At 44.5% G+C, this 18,007-nt stretch overlaps 1 protein-coding gene across 4 annotated transcripts in view; it reads left to right on the top strand.

Moving 5' to 3' along the window:
• Positions 1–18,007, top strand: part of NIPAL2 (NIPA like domain containing 2) — a 54,134-nt gene that overhangs the window by 22,702 nt on the left and 13,425 nt on the right. For 3 of the 4 annotated variants that reach the window (XM_061603751.1, XM_061603743.1, XM_061603733.1), the window contains one exon: positions 5,037–5,133. The exons of the other annotated variant lie outside the window; for it this stretch is intronic. In XM_061603751.1, coding sequence (XP_061459735.1) covers positions 5,037–5,133 — 97 coding nt within the window. The remainder of the gene's footprint in view (positions 1–5,036; positions 5,134–18,007) is intronic. 4 annotated transcript variants of the gene reach the window in all.

Here is an 18,007-nt window from a genome sequence, read left to right as displayed (position 1 = left end):
AAATAAAAACATATTTAAAACAATTAAAAGCCATCTAAAAACAGCTAGCGCTTCTAAAAACATAGGCTGTGTTCAGAAATTTTGACCAGCTGTTGCCAACTTGAGGCCCTCCAGAGGTTTTGAACTACAACTCCCATCAGCCTTATCAGCACAACATCTGGCACTGGAGACTGTTTTGTACTTCTGCAGACTGATGTCAGTGGGGTAGTGAATCTGCTCTGGGTTTTAATATTACCTTTCAAGGAGCTGTCTAAGGTGCAATCCCTTTCCCTTTTTGTGTTGTGCCTTTTAGATTGTAAGCCTAGGGCAGAGAGGATTTTTTAAAAAAAAATTGATCGCCATGCCACTCTGGAAGCCTTTTTGACTGACAAGGAGGGTAGGAATGATTTTTATTTATTTATTTATTTATTAGATTTATATCCCAGTAGGAGCCCATTTTAGATGGTGTCCAACGCACCTGTTTCGTTATCTCAAGAATTTATGTTTGCGCAATGGAACTTCTCCCCTCTCCTTCCCCTGTGTGCCCCCTGTGCACCCCCAAGCTGCTCTGGAGGGTTGGGAGAACCCCCAGAACAGATTTAGGGGTGCATGGGGGAAGCAGAAGGGGGCAGTTCCATTGCACTAGCATAAATCCTTGTGCTAATGGAACTACTTACTTAGCGCTAGGTTGAATACAAGCCCTCAATAACAAATAATAAGCAACCTTGGAATGTGTGTCAGGTTGTACCAACCTACAAGACAGAAGGCTGACAGTGGTTTGATTGACCTTCACATTTGAAAGAAGGGCATGGTATGCTTCTCCTAGGACTATACCTCTTCAGGTTGTAGACAGGGGATCCCCTATGTCAAACTGTCTGCATGTAGAAAACTAGCATTTTTTTGGAAAGGTTATTATTCCTGTTGTTGTAAAACTAGCACTACCTACCCTCCTCTCTTGCTATCTTCTCCGGTTATATATTTATATGTAAGAAACTGGTACAAAGGTGCTGCTAAGGGTACACTGTTCTCTTCTCCAAAAGGAAACTGACTCTGCAAAAGGCTGCTACACAAGAAAGCGTGAGAGTAAATCCATAATTTAAGAAGCATGACATGATATGCAACATGTCAGAGAGGGAGGCTCTGTGCAAGTCAGGAATGCATAGTATTCAGAATATAGTTCAGCACAGACCCTTCATGTCTTGTAATCCTAAAAAAGAAGAGTAGTGGTTTTTTTAGTGAGAGAGGGACTATTATAGGCAGTAGTTCAAATCCATTTTTGTACTTAACGTCTATTCAGAAGGCCCCAACCTTTACTGGTGGACACATTTGGAATTTTGAGATAGTGTTGTGGCACTGTCACAAAATGGCTGCCATGGGAGGGGGGGAGGTTTGCCAGCTATAAAATATTTCACAGAAGGCAAACTAGGTAGGGTAAAAGACAAAAGTACCTGCTGCTGTCTCTTATTATTATTATACTTACATCCCACCCTTCCTCCCAAAGGAAGTCCCATAGGAGTATTATTTTCTAAAAATAAAACATCAGCAATGAAATGAAATGCAGAAAATAGCAGTACTTAGACTATTAAGTGTCACTCCAGCTATATATCAAGCATGGCCTCTCCTGCTGACTTCAGTTTGCAGGCCATTAGGTAGCGAGGAAGGCACTCCTTTAAATGCAGGGGTCCCAAGCCATTCAGTGCTTTGTACACTAGCAGTGACACCTTGAATTGGGCCTGGTAGCTCTTAGGCAGCCAGTGCAGTGCTTTAAAAAGTGGTAACACATGATCCAACCTCTCTCTGCTTCACTTAATAACCACCTGCTACAGCTTCTGGGCCACCTTCAAGGGTAGCTCCATGTAGAGGGCATTGCAACAGTCCAACTGGGAGCTTATTAGACCATGAATCACTACAGACAGGTAATTGTTGGCTGCAGCTAGCAAAGCAGCCACAGTTGGGCATAGGAGCTCCTTGCCGCTGAGGCTACCTAGAATCAAGGAGTACCCCCAGACCTGTTCCCTCAGGAGGGGTGGTAGAAGGCCTTGCAAGTGCTGAGGGGGGTGTCCGGGAGTGTTCCAGTGCCAGTGGGTACCGTGCCACCCTGAGGACCTCAGTGTTAGATACCAAATTAATGTAGATAGCACCACCAATTATTTAAAATGTTCAGGGCACTTTAGCATTTTCAGCAATATTGGAATAAGTTCAGTGATCAGGAGCATACCATGTTTCAAATTTTAGTTGCATATTCTGGCCTGAAGCTAACTATGATTAGCATTAACATTGGTAAAAGCTCAACTCTGCACCGTCTTTAGTTCTATAAAGGGAAGAGAGGAAGGATATGTATATCAGAAAGGTGGGGAGAAACCCAGCAAGCCCACAGCACTCTCATGATTTCCTAGCCATGGTTAAGAGATTGGAGCGAAAACATCTACCATTCTGCTTTTGTTTCCTCATTATTTTAAGTGAGCACCTAGCCTTGCCAAAATGTCGTGACATTTCTTGCTCAATGGATAAAAACTTTCCTTAAGATCAGAGGCTTGTTAGGAAAAAATACATTTTCTCACCTATTAGTCCAGGAAAGCACTTAAACACAAATTTGAACATTGTTTTCTGAACATTTACTGGTGATCTAATTTTTCTGTGATAAGTAAAGATGTACTCTTTGTGTTCTTTATTGGTTTGAACATATTGAGGGCAGTTTAGAATTTTGAACCAAGAGTTCCAAATGTTGAAGCCAGGCTATCAGGGTGCCTACACCTGACTGGTTGTTTTATTTATGAATTTTAGTTTGCTTTTATTGTTTGACCATAAGCCATAACAAAACTGAATATACAGCTCAGATGCCTAAAATCATAATGGAACAGAGCAATTGTATAACAAAACAAAGATGATTACAATCAACAAATTTGTTTCAAGCAATCTACCACATGCTTTTCTGTGCAAATGTGTCTTTCTACACAGCAAATGCAGGAGAGGCCACTTTATCAGTTACCCAATTCTTATAGCGAAAAAAGTTTTCTAAAATGTACAGTATATCAGTCATAATGAAAATAAAAAGCAAGATGTTTTGCGGGGGACTCTTCCCCTGCTTCCCTGGGGTTACTTAAGAAAGTCCTGTGTGCTGTGAAGGGAGGCAGGTGAGAAGGCCAGGCCCAGGGAGCATGTGCCATCCTATGCTTAAGAAGTGACCATAATTCAGCATGAGAGAACTTGGCTGTAGTACACTTTCCCTTGGGGAAGTACCATAGCTCAGTAGTAGAGTGTCTGCCTAGCATGAAGGTCCCTGATTCAACCCCTGGCATCTCCAGGTGGAATGTTCTCACGCCTGAAACCAGAGAGATCCACTGCCAGTCAGTGTAGGCCAGGGGTCGCCAATGTGGTACCCTCCAGATGTTGCTGGCTCCAACTCCCCTCGGCCCCAGCCAGCATGGCCGATGGTCAGGAATGATGAGAGGTGTCGCCCTGCAACATATTGGGGTGTGTGTGCATTGGCTCCCCCTAGTGTAGGCAATACTGAGCTAAATGAACCCAATGGAGTGACTCGGAATCAGGCTGCTTCCTATATTATCTCCAGCAAACAGGATCAGGTAGCAGGTGATGGGAAAGACCTCTGCCAAGGCCCCGGAGAGAGCCACTGCTAGCAAGAGTGCCACAGGGCAAGATGGACAGATTGAGTTATTCCAAACAGCTCAGTGGTAGCTCAGTGACAGAGGGTCTGCTTTGTAAGCAACAAGGCCCTGGTGCAATCCCTGGCATGTCCAGATAGAACTGGGGGAGACCTGTGCCTGAAACCACGGAGAACCACTGCCAGTCATCATCATCATCAACACCACAACTGTTTATTTGTACACCGCCTTTCCATAGCAATCTCTGCTCAAGGCAGCTCACAACCTTTTATAGCTGCAGTCAGTCAAGGCCCCACCCTTCCAGGCCAGGTGAAAAGAGGCCAGCAAGCAGGGAGAGGGTCTTGCAAGTCTTACAGTCAATGTGGTCTCTATACAGTCAGTATAGGACAGCAGGGAGCAAGATGGACCAGTGGTCTTACCTCTCTATAAAGCAGCTTCCTATGTTTCTATGTAAAAGGGCTAGATGGGCAAATGATACTACCTTGTACAAGACAGCCTCCTTTATTAGGTCAGGATAAGCACAGAACAATTATACACATGTGCCCACCTCTTCTAGGGTAAAGGTTCCCCACACTCCAAACCTTAACATTGGCACGGGAAAGTGAAAATTCACCTCCTAGAAAGTGTCTACTAAGCAGCAATTTGTGGCCCACATGGAGGTCACTTTGGGGTGGAAATGTTGTGCATGTGGGGGTGTTGCTGGTGATTATGGAGCAGCAAGGCTAGGCTGTATGTAGCTTTAAGGAAATCCCATCTGCAAAATGTCTTGTAAAGCAGTCTCTCCTTGTGTACCATTAAGTCTGCTGGTATATTGTTCTTTTATGCAACCTTTTGACAAGTAGTTGGCTAGGCAGTGATTGAAAACCAGTGCACAGTTACAAATGCATTGCAGGTGTTTTGAACAGAACTATATGGTTCATCCAAGTTTTATTGATTAGAGTGGAGGACTGAAAAATAAGTGAAGGTAATTAATGCAAACAGTAAGTGAGATGAGCCATATTTTCGGGCTGTGATCTTCAAATCACTTACACTGGAGTAGCCTCATTGTAGCTGGCTTCTAGCAGGTTGTCTGTATTTATCATCCTTAACGAAGATGCTATGTAGGATGATGGCTCTGTATTATTCTAGTTAAAATTGGATGCCTTTGCTTGCCAGATTATTACTGCAAAGCACACACTCTCTCTCCTTTGTTTTAAATCTTTTCAAGGCTGTAAAAACAAAATAGGCACTTGAAAGGGTAAGAAAAGCAGACAGCAAAATGTGAACATTTCTTAGTCTTAGGAAAGGTTTATGGGAATAATTATTTGGTAAATGGTAGTGAGGTTACTCCTCTTACTCATCCCTTTAAAAGTATGTGACATCTTGTTACAGTTTTTGTCTAAAGCTTTTATTCTGCATTTTTAGTAACTTAAGCTTTTTACCTTTTTTTTTCAGGTCGTAGCAGTAATAACATTCTGCATTCTTCTGTATTTCCATAAAAGAAGGAAAGTGAATCACATTGTGGTTTTGTTAACAATGGTAGCACTCCTAGGTAAGAATATGGCTCACCTACAAAGTTTTGTGCTAACTGGAGGCATTCAAGAGGCAGCTGGACAGCCATCTGTCGGGAATGCTTTGATTTGGATTCTTGCCAGTCTTGACACTGGCAACCAGTAATGTGGCAAAATCAGTGGTGCAGGGTCCCTTCAGGTTAGTTACAGCCACGCTCCCCCCCCTTTTTTTCCCCTCTAGGGTTGAGAATGAGATCCTTGTTCATGCCTTCTCCCACAACAACATGCATCCCTAGGAGCCAATCAGCATGAAAGGGGAGAATGTTAGCTACTGAGAAGAGTCTTCTCAGTGGCTAACTCACCTTTCACTCTGATTGGCATGTTAGAAGACTGTTCTCAGTGCCCAACAAACTTTCCTTTCATGCTGATTGGCTCGTAGGATCCTGGAAACATAGGGACCCTGCTGGGACTTGTGCTGAAAAAAGTAAGGGGTCTAAGACCCCCTGAGACCCTAGATGACTGCACCCCTGCTGATAACCTCAAAACTGGATTACTGCAATGCATTCTATGTGGGGCTTCCTTTGGGCTTATCCTAGAAGCTGCAGCTGGTGCAGAATGCAGCAGCCATGTTGTTGACCCGAACACCCCATCAACATCATGTAATACTTCTGCTGAGGATGCTGGTCGCAGTTTAAGATTTGGTTTTCAGCAAAGACCTCAGCAACTTAGGACCAGGTTACCTAAGGGACCACCTTGACCCATATATCTTTGCCTGTCAACTGTGGTCCTCAGATGGGACACATGCTCCAGATATGTGCTTAGTTTGTATGAGAAACCAGGCTTTTCGTGTTATTGGTCCAGCCCTCTGGAATCAGTTATCAGCTGAAATTAGAGAGATGCCTAGCATCTTAATATTTAGGTGGTTGCTGAAGATGCTTTTGCTTAAGAAAGCTTTCCCCGAAGTGTGAATATCAATTGTATATCTGTAGAAATTGTTTTTAGAATTTGTATCTTTTGTATTTTATCTCATTTTACTGTATATTATTGTACACCTCTTCTATAGCTTGTGGCTGTGAAGCAGTTTATAAATATGCTTAAATAAATAAATGTGCAGTTGTGATTTCTACATCCAACTGGATAGCCCTTGGTCATCATTGATCATGTACTCTGAAAGTAGATATTTGAAGAGTTTCAGTTCATTGCAAGTGGCTTTAGGGAATCTTCTTTATGTGGTGTTTTATTTATTTAGGGAATGTGTACTCTGTATTGGTACTCCTAGGGTTGTGTTTCTGTTTTCCATGAGAAGGGACACTGACATTCAGAGGAAATATTGAATTTTTTTAAAAAAAAATTTTTTTTAATTCTTCTTTTACATGTCACTCCCAGTGGTCTCCCATTGAGGGGACTGATGAAATCCACACTGATTTAAAGGTGATGCTGCAACACGATGTGCTTCCATTCAGCCCTATGCAGAAAGACAAATGCAATGTTAGATTTACATGTACTGAATAGGGCTCTGTGAGCTTTCTGGTGTGTGGATTTTATGGGCCGACACCTTAAACTCTTTTTTTTTTTTGACCATTTGATCTTTGAGTGAATTAGAGAGTCCGTCTGAAATTCTGTGTTGCTTGAAAAGAGCTTGCAACCAGCACCAACTGAAGCAAACTAATAACTCAAGCATAAAAGCCCAAACCTATCTAAGTACTTTGTGGAAGAGTATATAAGCCATGTGACAATATGGGCAACATGAGACCTATTCCGTTTTTGTCTCTCATTTGCATACATATTTTTCCTTTGAAGTGTGAATCAAAGCAAACGCGAAGTTGAGTATTTTGCATTTGTTTGTGTTTCTTCATGGTACACTCAAGCTGAAACATGATTTCATTGTTTGCACAGTAAAACAGTCTTCAGCCTAGAAAATTATGGAAATACGCCACAGTCCCTAGAGAACTTTCCTTAGCAAAACCCATTGAAGTGAATGGAATACAATGAGTGATATGCAAGACTCATTGCACTGAGTCGTCTGGAGGAGATTGGCCTTGGCTGATTAGGCTAAGAAGAAAAAATATAACAGGCTACAGGGTTTTTTAAATGGTTAGATCATTCAGGTATACACATTACAACTGCCAGCTTGGATTTAGGTATTTCAGCAGACTATATTTCACACAACACTCTGGGTGCACTAGAAGCAGCCCTGTAGCCAGCCTTTCTTGTTAGGTGGGTCTTCAGTGTAGACATTCATTGGATCATGCTGTTTTCACTGTGCTCTTTATGTTGAACAATCCTCTCCTATTGAATTCAGCTGCAGCAAAACTAAGACATCAGAGGGCAGCGCCAGTTTTCACACAGTGTCATTCTTGCCACAGGTATGCTGGTGTTTCCCGCAACACATGTACAGAGAGTGTGAACAAACAGCCACATGTACTTACCCATCTGTGGGAGCTCTGATTGGTCTGTCATAAATACATGTAGAGTGATGTTTAAGAGTGGATGTTTGCCTTTCACATGTTGACTTTGCTTTTTTGTTTTAAAGTAGGCATGATTGTTGCATAAAGTACAGACAGGCTCTAGAGAAGCTGCCTTCTAGAGCTGCACAAGCAACTTCAGTTTGCTTTCAGATGTCACAGCTTGCCAAATAGGTGCCTGTCATGACAAATATGATATCTGTATAGTGTTATTACTTGTTTGCTTGTGCAGTGTCCTAGGTAACATACGTTCCAGGACCAGGCTGTCAGTAGCTGCCAAGAGCAGCTAAGGCAATAGAACGGTCATCGTTCTAGGTTAAAGAGTAAGGAGATGGGGCTGAACCACTGGACGAGGTAATTGACTAACACTGCAGCTCCCAGGAGTTAACATTTTCAACTTGTTTTCCGCTTGACAGTCAAGGAGCACTTTGCTATAAATAAGTCATCAGAGGGAGAGGGAAATTCTTTCCTGGTGATTTAAGTATTGTACCTTTGTTACGACCAACTAAAAATTTATAAAGTTATTACGATGCTGTCCTTGTTTGGATTTCTTTTTTTGTGCAACGTAAGAAGAGTTGGACCAGGCCAAATCTGTCTAGTCTAGCAACTGCTAGCAAGCCCACATGCAAGGCATGAAGGCAATAGCCTTCCCTTGCTGTTGCTACCCTGCAGCTGGTATTCAGTGGCATATAGTCTGTGAACCTCTAAGTTCCATGTAGCCACTGATAAACCTCCACAAATTTGTCTAATTCCCTTTTAGAGCCATCTAAGATCAGCATGCTTGCCTGCATTCTCCTCCCCAGGACATGATGTGCACATACAAACATTCAACCAGCAATTAACTGTGCCACAATACCTTATTGTGAGAGTTATTTTGTGTCTATTCTCCATTACCCATATGTACAGATTGTTCAAGGTGTGGTGGGGTGTGTGGATTCTTTCATATATTTGCCACACCAGCCTTAATAAGCAGAGAGGTCTGTGTTTCATAGGTTAGGGCAGCCTTTCCCAATTGGTATGCCTCCGGATGTTGTTGGACCACAGCTCCCATCAGCCTCAGCCATTGGCAATGCTGACTGAGGCTGATGGGAGTTGTGGTCCAATAACATCTGGAGGCACACTGGTTGGGAAAGGCTGGGTTAGGGTAAGGGTTTTTTTCCTCTGGAATGGGAGCAGAAAAGAGTTAGTATAAATCTGCAAACACTTTGGGCAACTCAGCTCTGGAAACTGACTCATCGAGAAGCACTTTGCTTCATGCCTAATCTGGAATTTACGATACGGTAGGCTGGAGAGGCAAAATGGGAGAGACTGAGCAGGATTTCTACGCTTCCTGTTTTTGCAAATGATGTCACTTTTCAGCTGCTGCATTGCTAGCTAAATGAGATCTGTTATTGGAGTCAGCAAAACCAGTTCATCCCTCTGTGGTGCTGCATTAACCAGAAGAACAATTTCTGTGTTTAATATTTAAAGAGGCTCTTAGGGGCTTCCTATGCTTGATCATTGTATAGACGATAGATCATTGTAAACTTGTATAGAAACTGGGTGGAAATCCTTCCACCATCTCTGATAATACTGTCAGGATTCATATCTTCACTTTCCAACAATATAGCGATCATCAGGAAGGACGGAAATGGCAGGTTTTATTGGAAAATTTTATTTTACACCATTTGACTCTGTTTCCACAAAGTTCCCTGCCAACACTGAACTTGACAAGGCTTATCTCCCATTGTTTACCTTGCTACTTGTGTTGGACAGATGAGGTACAGAACAGTGCCTGATAGCTGTAATTGCCCTTGTGAAATAAGGGCAACTGTAAGTCACAAAATCATAGAGCAATCATAGAGCTGTACTGCTAGAAGGACCCTTTCTCGCCTAAACATAAGGTTTAAGATGGCGTCGGAGCAGGATGCTAAGTCAAGGAGCTCTCTGATACTGACTTAGTTAAATGCAGGTATACACGCTGTTAATTAGAAAGAAAGAAAGAAAGAAAGAAAGAAAGAAAGAAAGAAAGAAAGAAAGAAAGAAAGAAAGAAAGAAAGAAAGAAAGAAAGAAAGAAAGAAAGAAAGAAAGAAAGAAAGAAAGAAAGAAAGAAAGAAAGAAAGAAAGAAAGAAAGAAAGAAAGAAAGAAAGAAAGAAAGAAAGAAAGAAAGAAAGAAAGAAAGAAAGAAAGAAAGAAAGAAAGAAAGAAAGAAAGAAAGAAAGAAAGAAAGAAAGAAAGAAAGAAAGAAAGAAAGAAAGAAAGAAAGAAAGAAAGAAAGAAAGAAAGAAAGAAAGAAAGAAAGAAAGAAAGAAAGAAAGAAAGAAAGAAAAAGAAAGAAAGAAAGAAAACTGAACGGAACTGAACAAAACTGAAAGAAGCTGATAGAACAATACATGGCAATACTACAGCTATTTTATAACGTCTCGGTGCTTCCTCAGCGTTTCCTCGGCGGCTGCAGTGCTTTGTTTGTGATCTTGGTGCCGGTCGGGAGAGGCTGGCTCATCTGCGGCGTGAGCTTTCGTTTGGGAGTTTCTGCTCGGCGGCTCGCTGGTCCCGTCCTTGCCGCTTGCTGCTTGGTCGGGTACGCTGCTCGGAGGGTGGTGAGGTGTCCTCCCTCCCCCCAGCTTGTTTCGGCTTGAGGAGACGCTGGTTTCAGTGGACGAGTTGCTGTTCTGGGGGCATAGGCGCCTTGTTTCTGTTGACTGTTGGCGTTGTGCTGGGCCGCTTGGCGCCGCCCTTGCGTGGATTTCTGGGGCTTGGCGTTGCAGCTTGGACTTGATGCCTGGTGTGTTGCTTCGGTCCAGTCTGGGGCTTGTGGACGAGGCGGCGGATGAGTCTGCGGTGACTCACTACTTGCTATCTACGCCTCCTCTGCTCTATGTGGTGGATGGGAGCAGAAATTGGACTATCTTTAATAAGAGCTTGATTCCTGCTGGTGACAACGCTGCCTGCTCCGAAGAGGATATCGATGCATTTCCAACATTTTTAACATCATCCGACGTCAGTGCCTGCTTGTATAAAGTGTGGGACTGTGTTTTGTGTGTTTGGTTGTGAAGGAATGTGTGGGTGTGTATCTGTGATTGTGTTTGCTGCGAGTGAATACGTGAGTTTGTATATCTAAAATTTTTTATTATGTGCCTGGGAAAGAGGTTTTTCCATCAAAGGGTAGGACTTGTCAGGGCCCCAATTAGTGTAGTGACGGGCAGAGGGAGGTATGGCGCTGTGTCAAGGACATGCCAGGTAAGGGGAACGCGGCCCAGACAAGTAGTGGCTGTGCCTTGTTCCGGTCCTTCTCATATCCGCAGGGTTGTTGGTTGTCCTCTCAGCCAACTCTCGGATCTCCAGTTGCTGCTCTTAAATGCCAGATTGGTACATAATAAAATCTCCCTCGTCCATGATTTGATTGTGGATGAGGCAGCCGATCTGGCATGCATAACCGAGACCTGGGTGGGTGAGCAGGGAGGAGCTAGTCTCTCCCAGCTCTGCCCACCTGGGTACCTGGTTCAGCACCATGGTAGATCCGAGGGTCGGGGAGGTGGGGTTGCTGTGGTCTATAGGAGTTCCATCCCTCTCATCAAGCACCATGTTCATGTAGCTACTGGCCTGGAGTGTTTGCACCTTGTGTTGGGTCAAAGACCCAAGATTGGGAATCTTGTTGGTGTACCGCCCACCCTGCTGCCCAACAGCTTCCCTAACTGAGCTGACGGAAGTGGACTCAGGGTATTGCTGAGATCCCCCAGACTATTAGTACTGGGGGATGTCAACATCCATGCCGAGACTACTTTGTCTGGGGTGGCTCAGGACTTCATGGCCTCCATGACAACCATGGGGCTGTCCCAATATGTTAGTGGCCCAACACACGTGTCGGGGCATACTCTAGATCTTATTTTTGCTACTGGACATGGAGATGGTGATCTGGATGTGGGGAGTTTTACATCTCTCCCTTTGTCATGGACAGATCACCGCTTGTTGAAGTTCAGACTTACAGCGGCTTTTCCCCTCTGCAAGGGTGGGGGACCTATTAAATTGGTCCGCCCCCGGAGACTAATGAATCCGGAAGGTTTTCAAAGGGCTCTGGGGGATTTTCCGGCTGATAAGACTGGCGCTCCTGTCGACGCTCTGGTTGAACTGTGGAATGCGGAGATGACCTGGGCTGTTGACACGATTGCTGCTGCACGCCCTCTCCTGTGCAGAGCTCATACAGCTCAATGGTACACCCCAGAGCTGAGAGCGATGAAGCAAGATAGGAGGCAGCTTGAGCGGAGGTGGAGGCGAACTCCCGACGGATGCAATTATGCACTGGTAAGTGCCTCTACTAAGTTGTACTTAGGAGCGGTGAGGGTGGCGAAAAAACAATATTTTGTTGCCACTATTAAGTCATCTCTTTGCCAACCAGTGGAGCTCTTTAGAGTTGTCCGAGGGCTACTTCATTCAGGCCCTAAGGACTCGATAGTATCATCAGTAGCCCGCTGTAATGAGTTTGCTGGGCACTTCCAGAATAAGATCCTACGCATCCGCCGGGACTTAGACTCCCAGTTTATAACAGTTGATCTGAATGAGGTGTCCGGAGCACAGTCCTGTCATGTTTTATTGGATGAGTTTCAGTTGGTTCAGCTCGAGGACGTGGACAAGGTGCTTGGACAGGTCCGTGCAACCACTTCTGTTCTAGATCCTTGCCCCTCTTGGCTTATAAAAACTAGCAGGGATGGAACAGCTGACTGGGCCAGGGAAGTGATAAATGCCTCTTTACGAGAGGGAGTGGTCCCTGGCCGTCTGAAAGAGGCGGTAGTGAGACCACTCCTGAAAAAATCCTCCTTGGACCCCGAAAATCTTAATAATTATAGACCAGTCACGAATGTTCCATTCCTGGGCAAGATCTTGGAACGAGTGGTTGCTGGCCAGCTCCAGGTGCTATTGGATGAAACCGATTATCTAGATCCATTTCAATCAGGTTTTAGGCCCGGTTTCGGTACTGAGACAGCCTTGGTCGCCCTGTATGATGACCTATGTCGGGAGAGGGACGGAGGGAGTGTTACTCTGTTGATTCTCCTTGATCTCTCAGCGACTTTTGATACCATCGACCATGGTATCCTTCTGGAGAGGCTCGTGGAGTTGGGAGTTGGGGGTTGGGGGCACAGCTTGGCAGTGGTTCCGCTCCTACTTGGCGGGTCGTCTCCAGAAGGTAGTGCTTGGGGAACATTGCTTGACACCGTGGGCTCTCCAATGTGGGGTCCTGCAGGGGTCGGTTTTGTCTCCCATGCTTTTTAACATCTACATGAAGCTGCTGGGTGCAGTCATCAGGAGTTTTGGAGTACGCTGCCATCAGTACGCTGATGACATGCAGCTCTATTTCTCCTTTTCATCCTCTTCAGGTGAGGCTGTCAATGTCCTGAACTGTTGCCTGGCTGCGATAATGGACTGGATGAGAGCTAATAAACTGAGGCTCAATCCAGACAAGACTGAGATGCTGTTGGTGGGGGGTTTCTCTGATCAGATGGTGGATATTCACCCTGTTCTGGATGGGGTTACACTCCCCCTGAAGGAGTGGGTTCGTAGTTTGGGAGTATTTTTAGACCCTTCCCTGTCACTTGAGGCTCAAGTAGCCTCGGTGGCACGGAATGCGTTCTACCAACTTCGATTGGTAGCCCAGCTACGTCCATATCTGGACAGGGAGGACCTCACCTCAGTTGTCCATGCTCTGGTAACCTCTCGACTGGATTACTGCAATGCGCTCTACGTAGGGCTGCCTTTAAAGACAGTTCGGAAGCTACAGCTTGTGCAGAATGCGGCGGCCAGACTGATTACGAGGACCAGGCGGTCTGAACATATAACACCTGTTCTGGCCTGCTTGCACTGGCTATCAATATGTTTCCGGGCCAAATTTAAAGTGCTGGTTTTAACCTATAAAGCCTTATACGGTGCAGGACCACAATACCTGCTGGAACGCCTCTCCCGATATGAACCTGCCCGTACACTACGATCAACATCGAAGGCCCTCCTCCGAGTTCTGACTCATAGGGAAGCTCGGAGGATGGTAACAAGAACTAGGGCCTTCTCAGTGGCTGCCCCCGAACTGTGGAATAGTCTTCCCGATGAGGTGCAGTTGGCGCCGATGTTGTTATCTTTTCGGCGCCAAGTTAAAACCTTCCTCTTTTCTCAGGCATTTTAGTTTTTTAAGTATGTTTTAATTGATTTTAGATCTGTGGATTTTTACTTACGTGTTCCTCGCACTGAATTATAGGATTTTATTGTATATATATATATTTTTTTCTATTGTACACCGCCCAGAGAGCTATGCTAGTCAGGCGGTATAGAAATTTAACAAATAAATAAAATAAAATAAATAAGAGATCTGCCCATGTTGCATATATGAACCAAGTTCAAGGTGTGGGTACTAACATATAGGGCCCTATACAGCTCAGGACCAGGTTCCTTGAGTGACCATGTTAAACCTTATATACCCAGTAGATCACTGCAGTCTGCAAGAGAGCTTCTCCTTCAAGTTGCAAAGATTTCAGAAGCCTGCTCCACAGCCACTCAGAGCAGGGCTTTTGCTGTGGCGCCCCTGTTCTATGGAATAGCAATTCTGTCGAGTTATGACAGGCACCCACTATCTGCGCTTTCCAGAACAATTCAAGATATTTTTCTTCTGATGGGCTTTTCCCAACTGGGTGAACATGCCTCTGCCATGGGTGTCTATTTTGTATTGTTTTTTTTTTTTAAGTATCTGCTGTTTTTTGTGTTTTTAACTAGTTTTTACGTGTTTTCATTGTACATCGCATTGAGACACTCGCGTAGAAGGTGATTAAACAAATTGATGAAAATGATATATTAACAGTGTCACGTATTTCCATGTGTGATCATCACTACAACCAGACTGTCACTACACGGAGAGACTTGGCATCAAACATTGTACTTATTTTCCCGTATGCATCACTCACAAAGAATAAGTTTAGGTTTAGTAAAATATTTCAGGTGGCTTGAATTAGGTAAGTGAGTTGTGCCTTGTAGTACAGGGAAATGTGAAAGGCTGACTGGTAATTGTGAGGAAACGGTCCTAACTCAGATATCGAGATCAAATGTGAACAGTCTGGTCATTCAAGAGATGAGGCATCCAGAGGTTTGTGGGTAAATATATAGGGCTGAATTCAGACATGTTAGTTAAGCTTAGATCCCATTGAGGTCAATGTAATAAGTTTGTTATGATTTGACTTCAGTTCCATTGATTTCAGTGGTGTCTAAGTGCAACTAACAGAAATCCTGTGCATGTCTGCTTTAGAAGTCAGTCCCTCCGAGTTCAATGGGATTTACTCTTTGGTAAGTGTGTAGAGGATTTCCACCTTTGCCTGGATCCAACCCAGAGTACTTAGGCCAAAGAATAATTTCACATATGTATGCCTGCTGATTGATATTTTTACATTATTATTATTATTTATTACATTTGTATACCGCCCCATAGCCGAAGCTCTCTGGGTGGTTTACAACAATTAAAAACATTAAAAAACAAATATACAAATATAAAAACACTTAAAAAAAATTTAAAAAACACATGCTAAAATGCCTGGGAGAAGAGGAAAGTCTTGACCTGGCACCGAAAAGATAGTAGTGTTGGCGCCAGGCGCACCTCGTCACAAACATCATTCCATAATTTGGGGGCCACCACTGAGAAAGCCCTGTCCCTTGCTGCCAGCCTCCGAGCTTCCCTTGGAGTAGACACCTGGAGGAGGTCCTTTAATGTTGAGCGTAGTGAACGGGTGGGTTCGTGTCGGGAGAGGCGTTCCATCAGGTATTGTGGTCCTAAGCCGTGTAAGGCTTTATAGGTTCAGCACTTTGAATCGAGCTCGGAAATATACAGGCAGCCAATGCAAGTGGGCCAGAATCAGTTTTATATGTTCGAACTGTCTGGTCCCTGTTACCAATCTGACATTAGGCAGCTGCCTTCACTATATTGTTTTAGATACCTGCTGAAAACCTTTTTTTTGCAAGCCTATCCAGACATATGATTTAGTTACCTGTATTTGTTTTAAAAGTTCTTTTTTTAAAAACAAATATTTGTTTTTAATGCTAATAGTTTTATGTATATTTGTTTTTAATTGGCTTGTGGATTTTAGCTTTGTTTTATCTATAACTATTTGTACACTGCTTGGAGAATTTTTTGGTCAATTATTGTTGTTGTTGTTGTTGTTATCTTTATTTATACCCTGCCATTTTCCCAAAACTGGAACTCATGGTGGCTTCCAGATAAAAAATACATATAATTAAAAACATACAAAGTCTACATTAAAATAAGATTAAACTATTTCCAATATTAAAACCATACACACATATAGCTAAAAAAGTTCAAACTAGTTTAAAAATGATATAATAGACATTAGCAATGCAGCACCCTTCACGTCCTATCCTTAGCCTTCAATTCCAAAGGCTTGTTGGAATAGGAAGGTCTTTGCTTGTTGGTGGAAGGACTGCAAAGAGGGGGTCATTCTTACCTCCCTAGGAAGGGAATTCCAACGCCTAGGGGCAGCCACCGAGAAGGCCCTCTCACGCGTCCCCACTAGTCGTACTTGAGAAGATGTGGGTATTGAGAGAAGGGCCTCTCCTGAGGATCTCAGGGCCCGGGCAGGCTCATACAGGAAGATACGGTCTGATAAATAGCCTGGACCTAAGCCGTATAGGGCTTTATAGGTCAACACCATCACTTTGAATTGTGTCCGGAAACAGACTGGCAACCAGTGGAGCTTTTTTAACAGGGGTAGTATGGTCCCTGTAACCAGCCCCAGTTAACATTCTGGCTGCAGCACGTTGTACCAACTGAAGTTTGCGAACAGTCTTCAGAGGCAGCCCCACGTAGAGCGCATTACAGTAATCTAAATGGGATGTAACTAAGGCATGTGTCACCGTGGCCAGATCAGACAGCTCAAGGAACGGGTGCAGTTGGCGCACTAATCTTAATTGTGCAAAAACACTCCTGGCCACTGCAGAAACCTGGGACTCCAAATTTAACGCTGAGTCCAGGAGCACACCCAAACTGCGAACCTGTGTCTTCAGGGGGAGTGTAACCCCATCCAGCACCAGCTGTATCCCTATTCCCTGATTCACCTTACGACTGACCAGGAGCACCTCTGTCTTGTCTGGATTAAGCTTCAATTTGTTCACCCTCATCCAGTCCACCACTGACGCCAGACACTGGTTTAAAACCGAGACAGCTTCCTTGGAATTAGGTGGAAAGGAGACATAGAGTTGGGTGCCATCAGCATACTGATGGCACCGAACCCCAAACCCCTGGACAACCTCTCCCAGCGGTTTCATGTAGATGTTAAATAGCATAGGGGATAAAACTGAGCCCTGAGGGACCCCACAGGTCAATGGCCAAGGGGTCGAACAGGAATCCCCCAGCACCACTTTCTGGGTTCGTCCCTCCAGGAAGAAATGGAGCCACTGCAAAACAGTGCCCCTAAGTCCCATCCCAGCAAGGCAGCCCAGAAGAATACCATGGTCGATGGTATCAAAAGCCGCTGAGAGGTCCAGCAGAACCAACAGGGATACACTCCCCCTGTCCAGTTCTCTGCATAGGTCGTCCACCAAGGCAACCAAAGCTGTCTCCGTCCCATAACCAGGCCTGAAACCAGATTGAAATGGATCCAGGTAATCTGTTTCATCCAAGAATCCCTGGAGCTTGGAGGCCACCACATACTCTATTACCTTACCCAAAAATGGAATATTGGACACTGGATGGTAATTATCCATTATGAAGGGGTCCAGGGAGGGCTTTTTTAACAAAGGCCTTACAACTGCCCCCTTTAGGCAAACTGGAACTCTGCCTTGGTGTAAGGAGGCATTAACCACTCCCCCCACCCACTCAGCCAGTCCCTCTCTGGCACTTTTTATAAGCCAGGAAGGGCAAGGGTCTAGCAGACATGTGGTGGCTCTCACCTCTCCAAGGATCTTGTCCACATCCTCAGGCTGTACAAATTGAAAAGAATCCATCATTATTGGACAGACAGGAGCCAAAGTTACATCCCTTGAGACTGTATCAATTATAGCGTCTAAGTCGGAACGAATCTGAGCGACTTTATCTGCAAAGTGCTGTGCAAACTCTTGACAGCGGGCTGTTGAGTGATCTATATTACCCTCTCGGGGGCCAGAATGTAAAAGACCCCTGACCACTCGAAACAGCTCCACTGGACGGCTCCCTGCAGATGCAATGGTGGCAGAAAAAAATGATTTATTTGCTGCCCGCACTGCCACGGAGTAGGCCTTCATAAGAACATAAGAAGAGCCTGCTGGATCAGGCCAGTGGCCCATCTAGTCCAGCATCCTGTTCTCACAGTGGCCAACCAGGTGCCTGGGGGAAGCCCGCAAGCAGAACCCGAGTGCAAGAACACTCTCCCCTCCTGAGGCTTCCGGCAACTGGTTTTCAGAAGCATGCTGCCTCTGACTAGGGTGGCAGAGCATAGCCATCATGGCTAGTA

Source organism: Rhineura floridana, chromosome 1 (genome assembly GCF_030035675.1).
Source record: "Rhineura floridana isolate rRhiFlo1 chromosome 1, rRhiFlo1.hap2, whole genome shotgun sequence".
NCBI classification, from domain to species: domain Eukaryota; kingdom Metazoa; phylum Chordata; class Lepidosauria; order Squamata; family Rhineuridae; genus Rhineura; species Rhineura floridana.
This window is presented reverse-complemented; position numbering and strand designations above follow the sequence as displayed.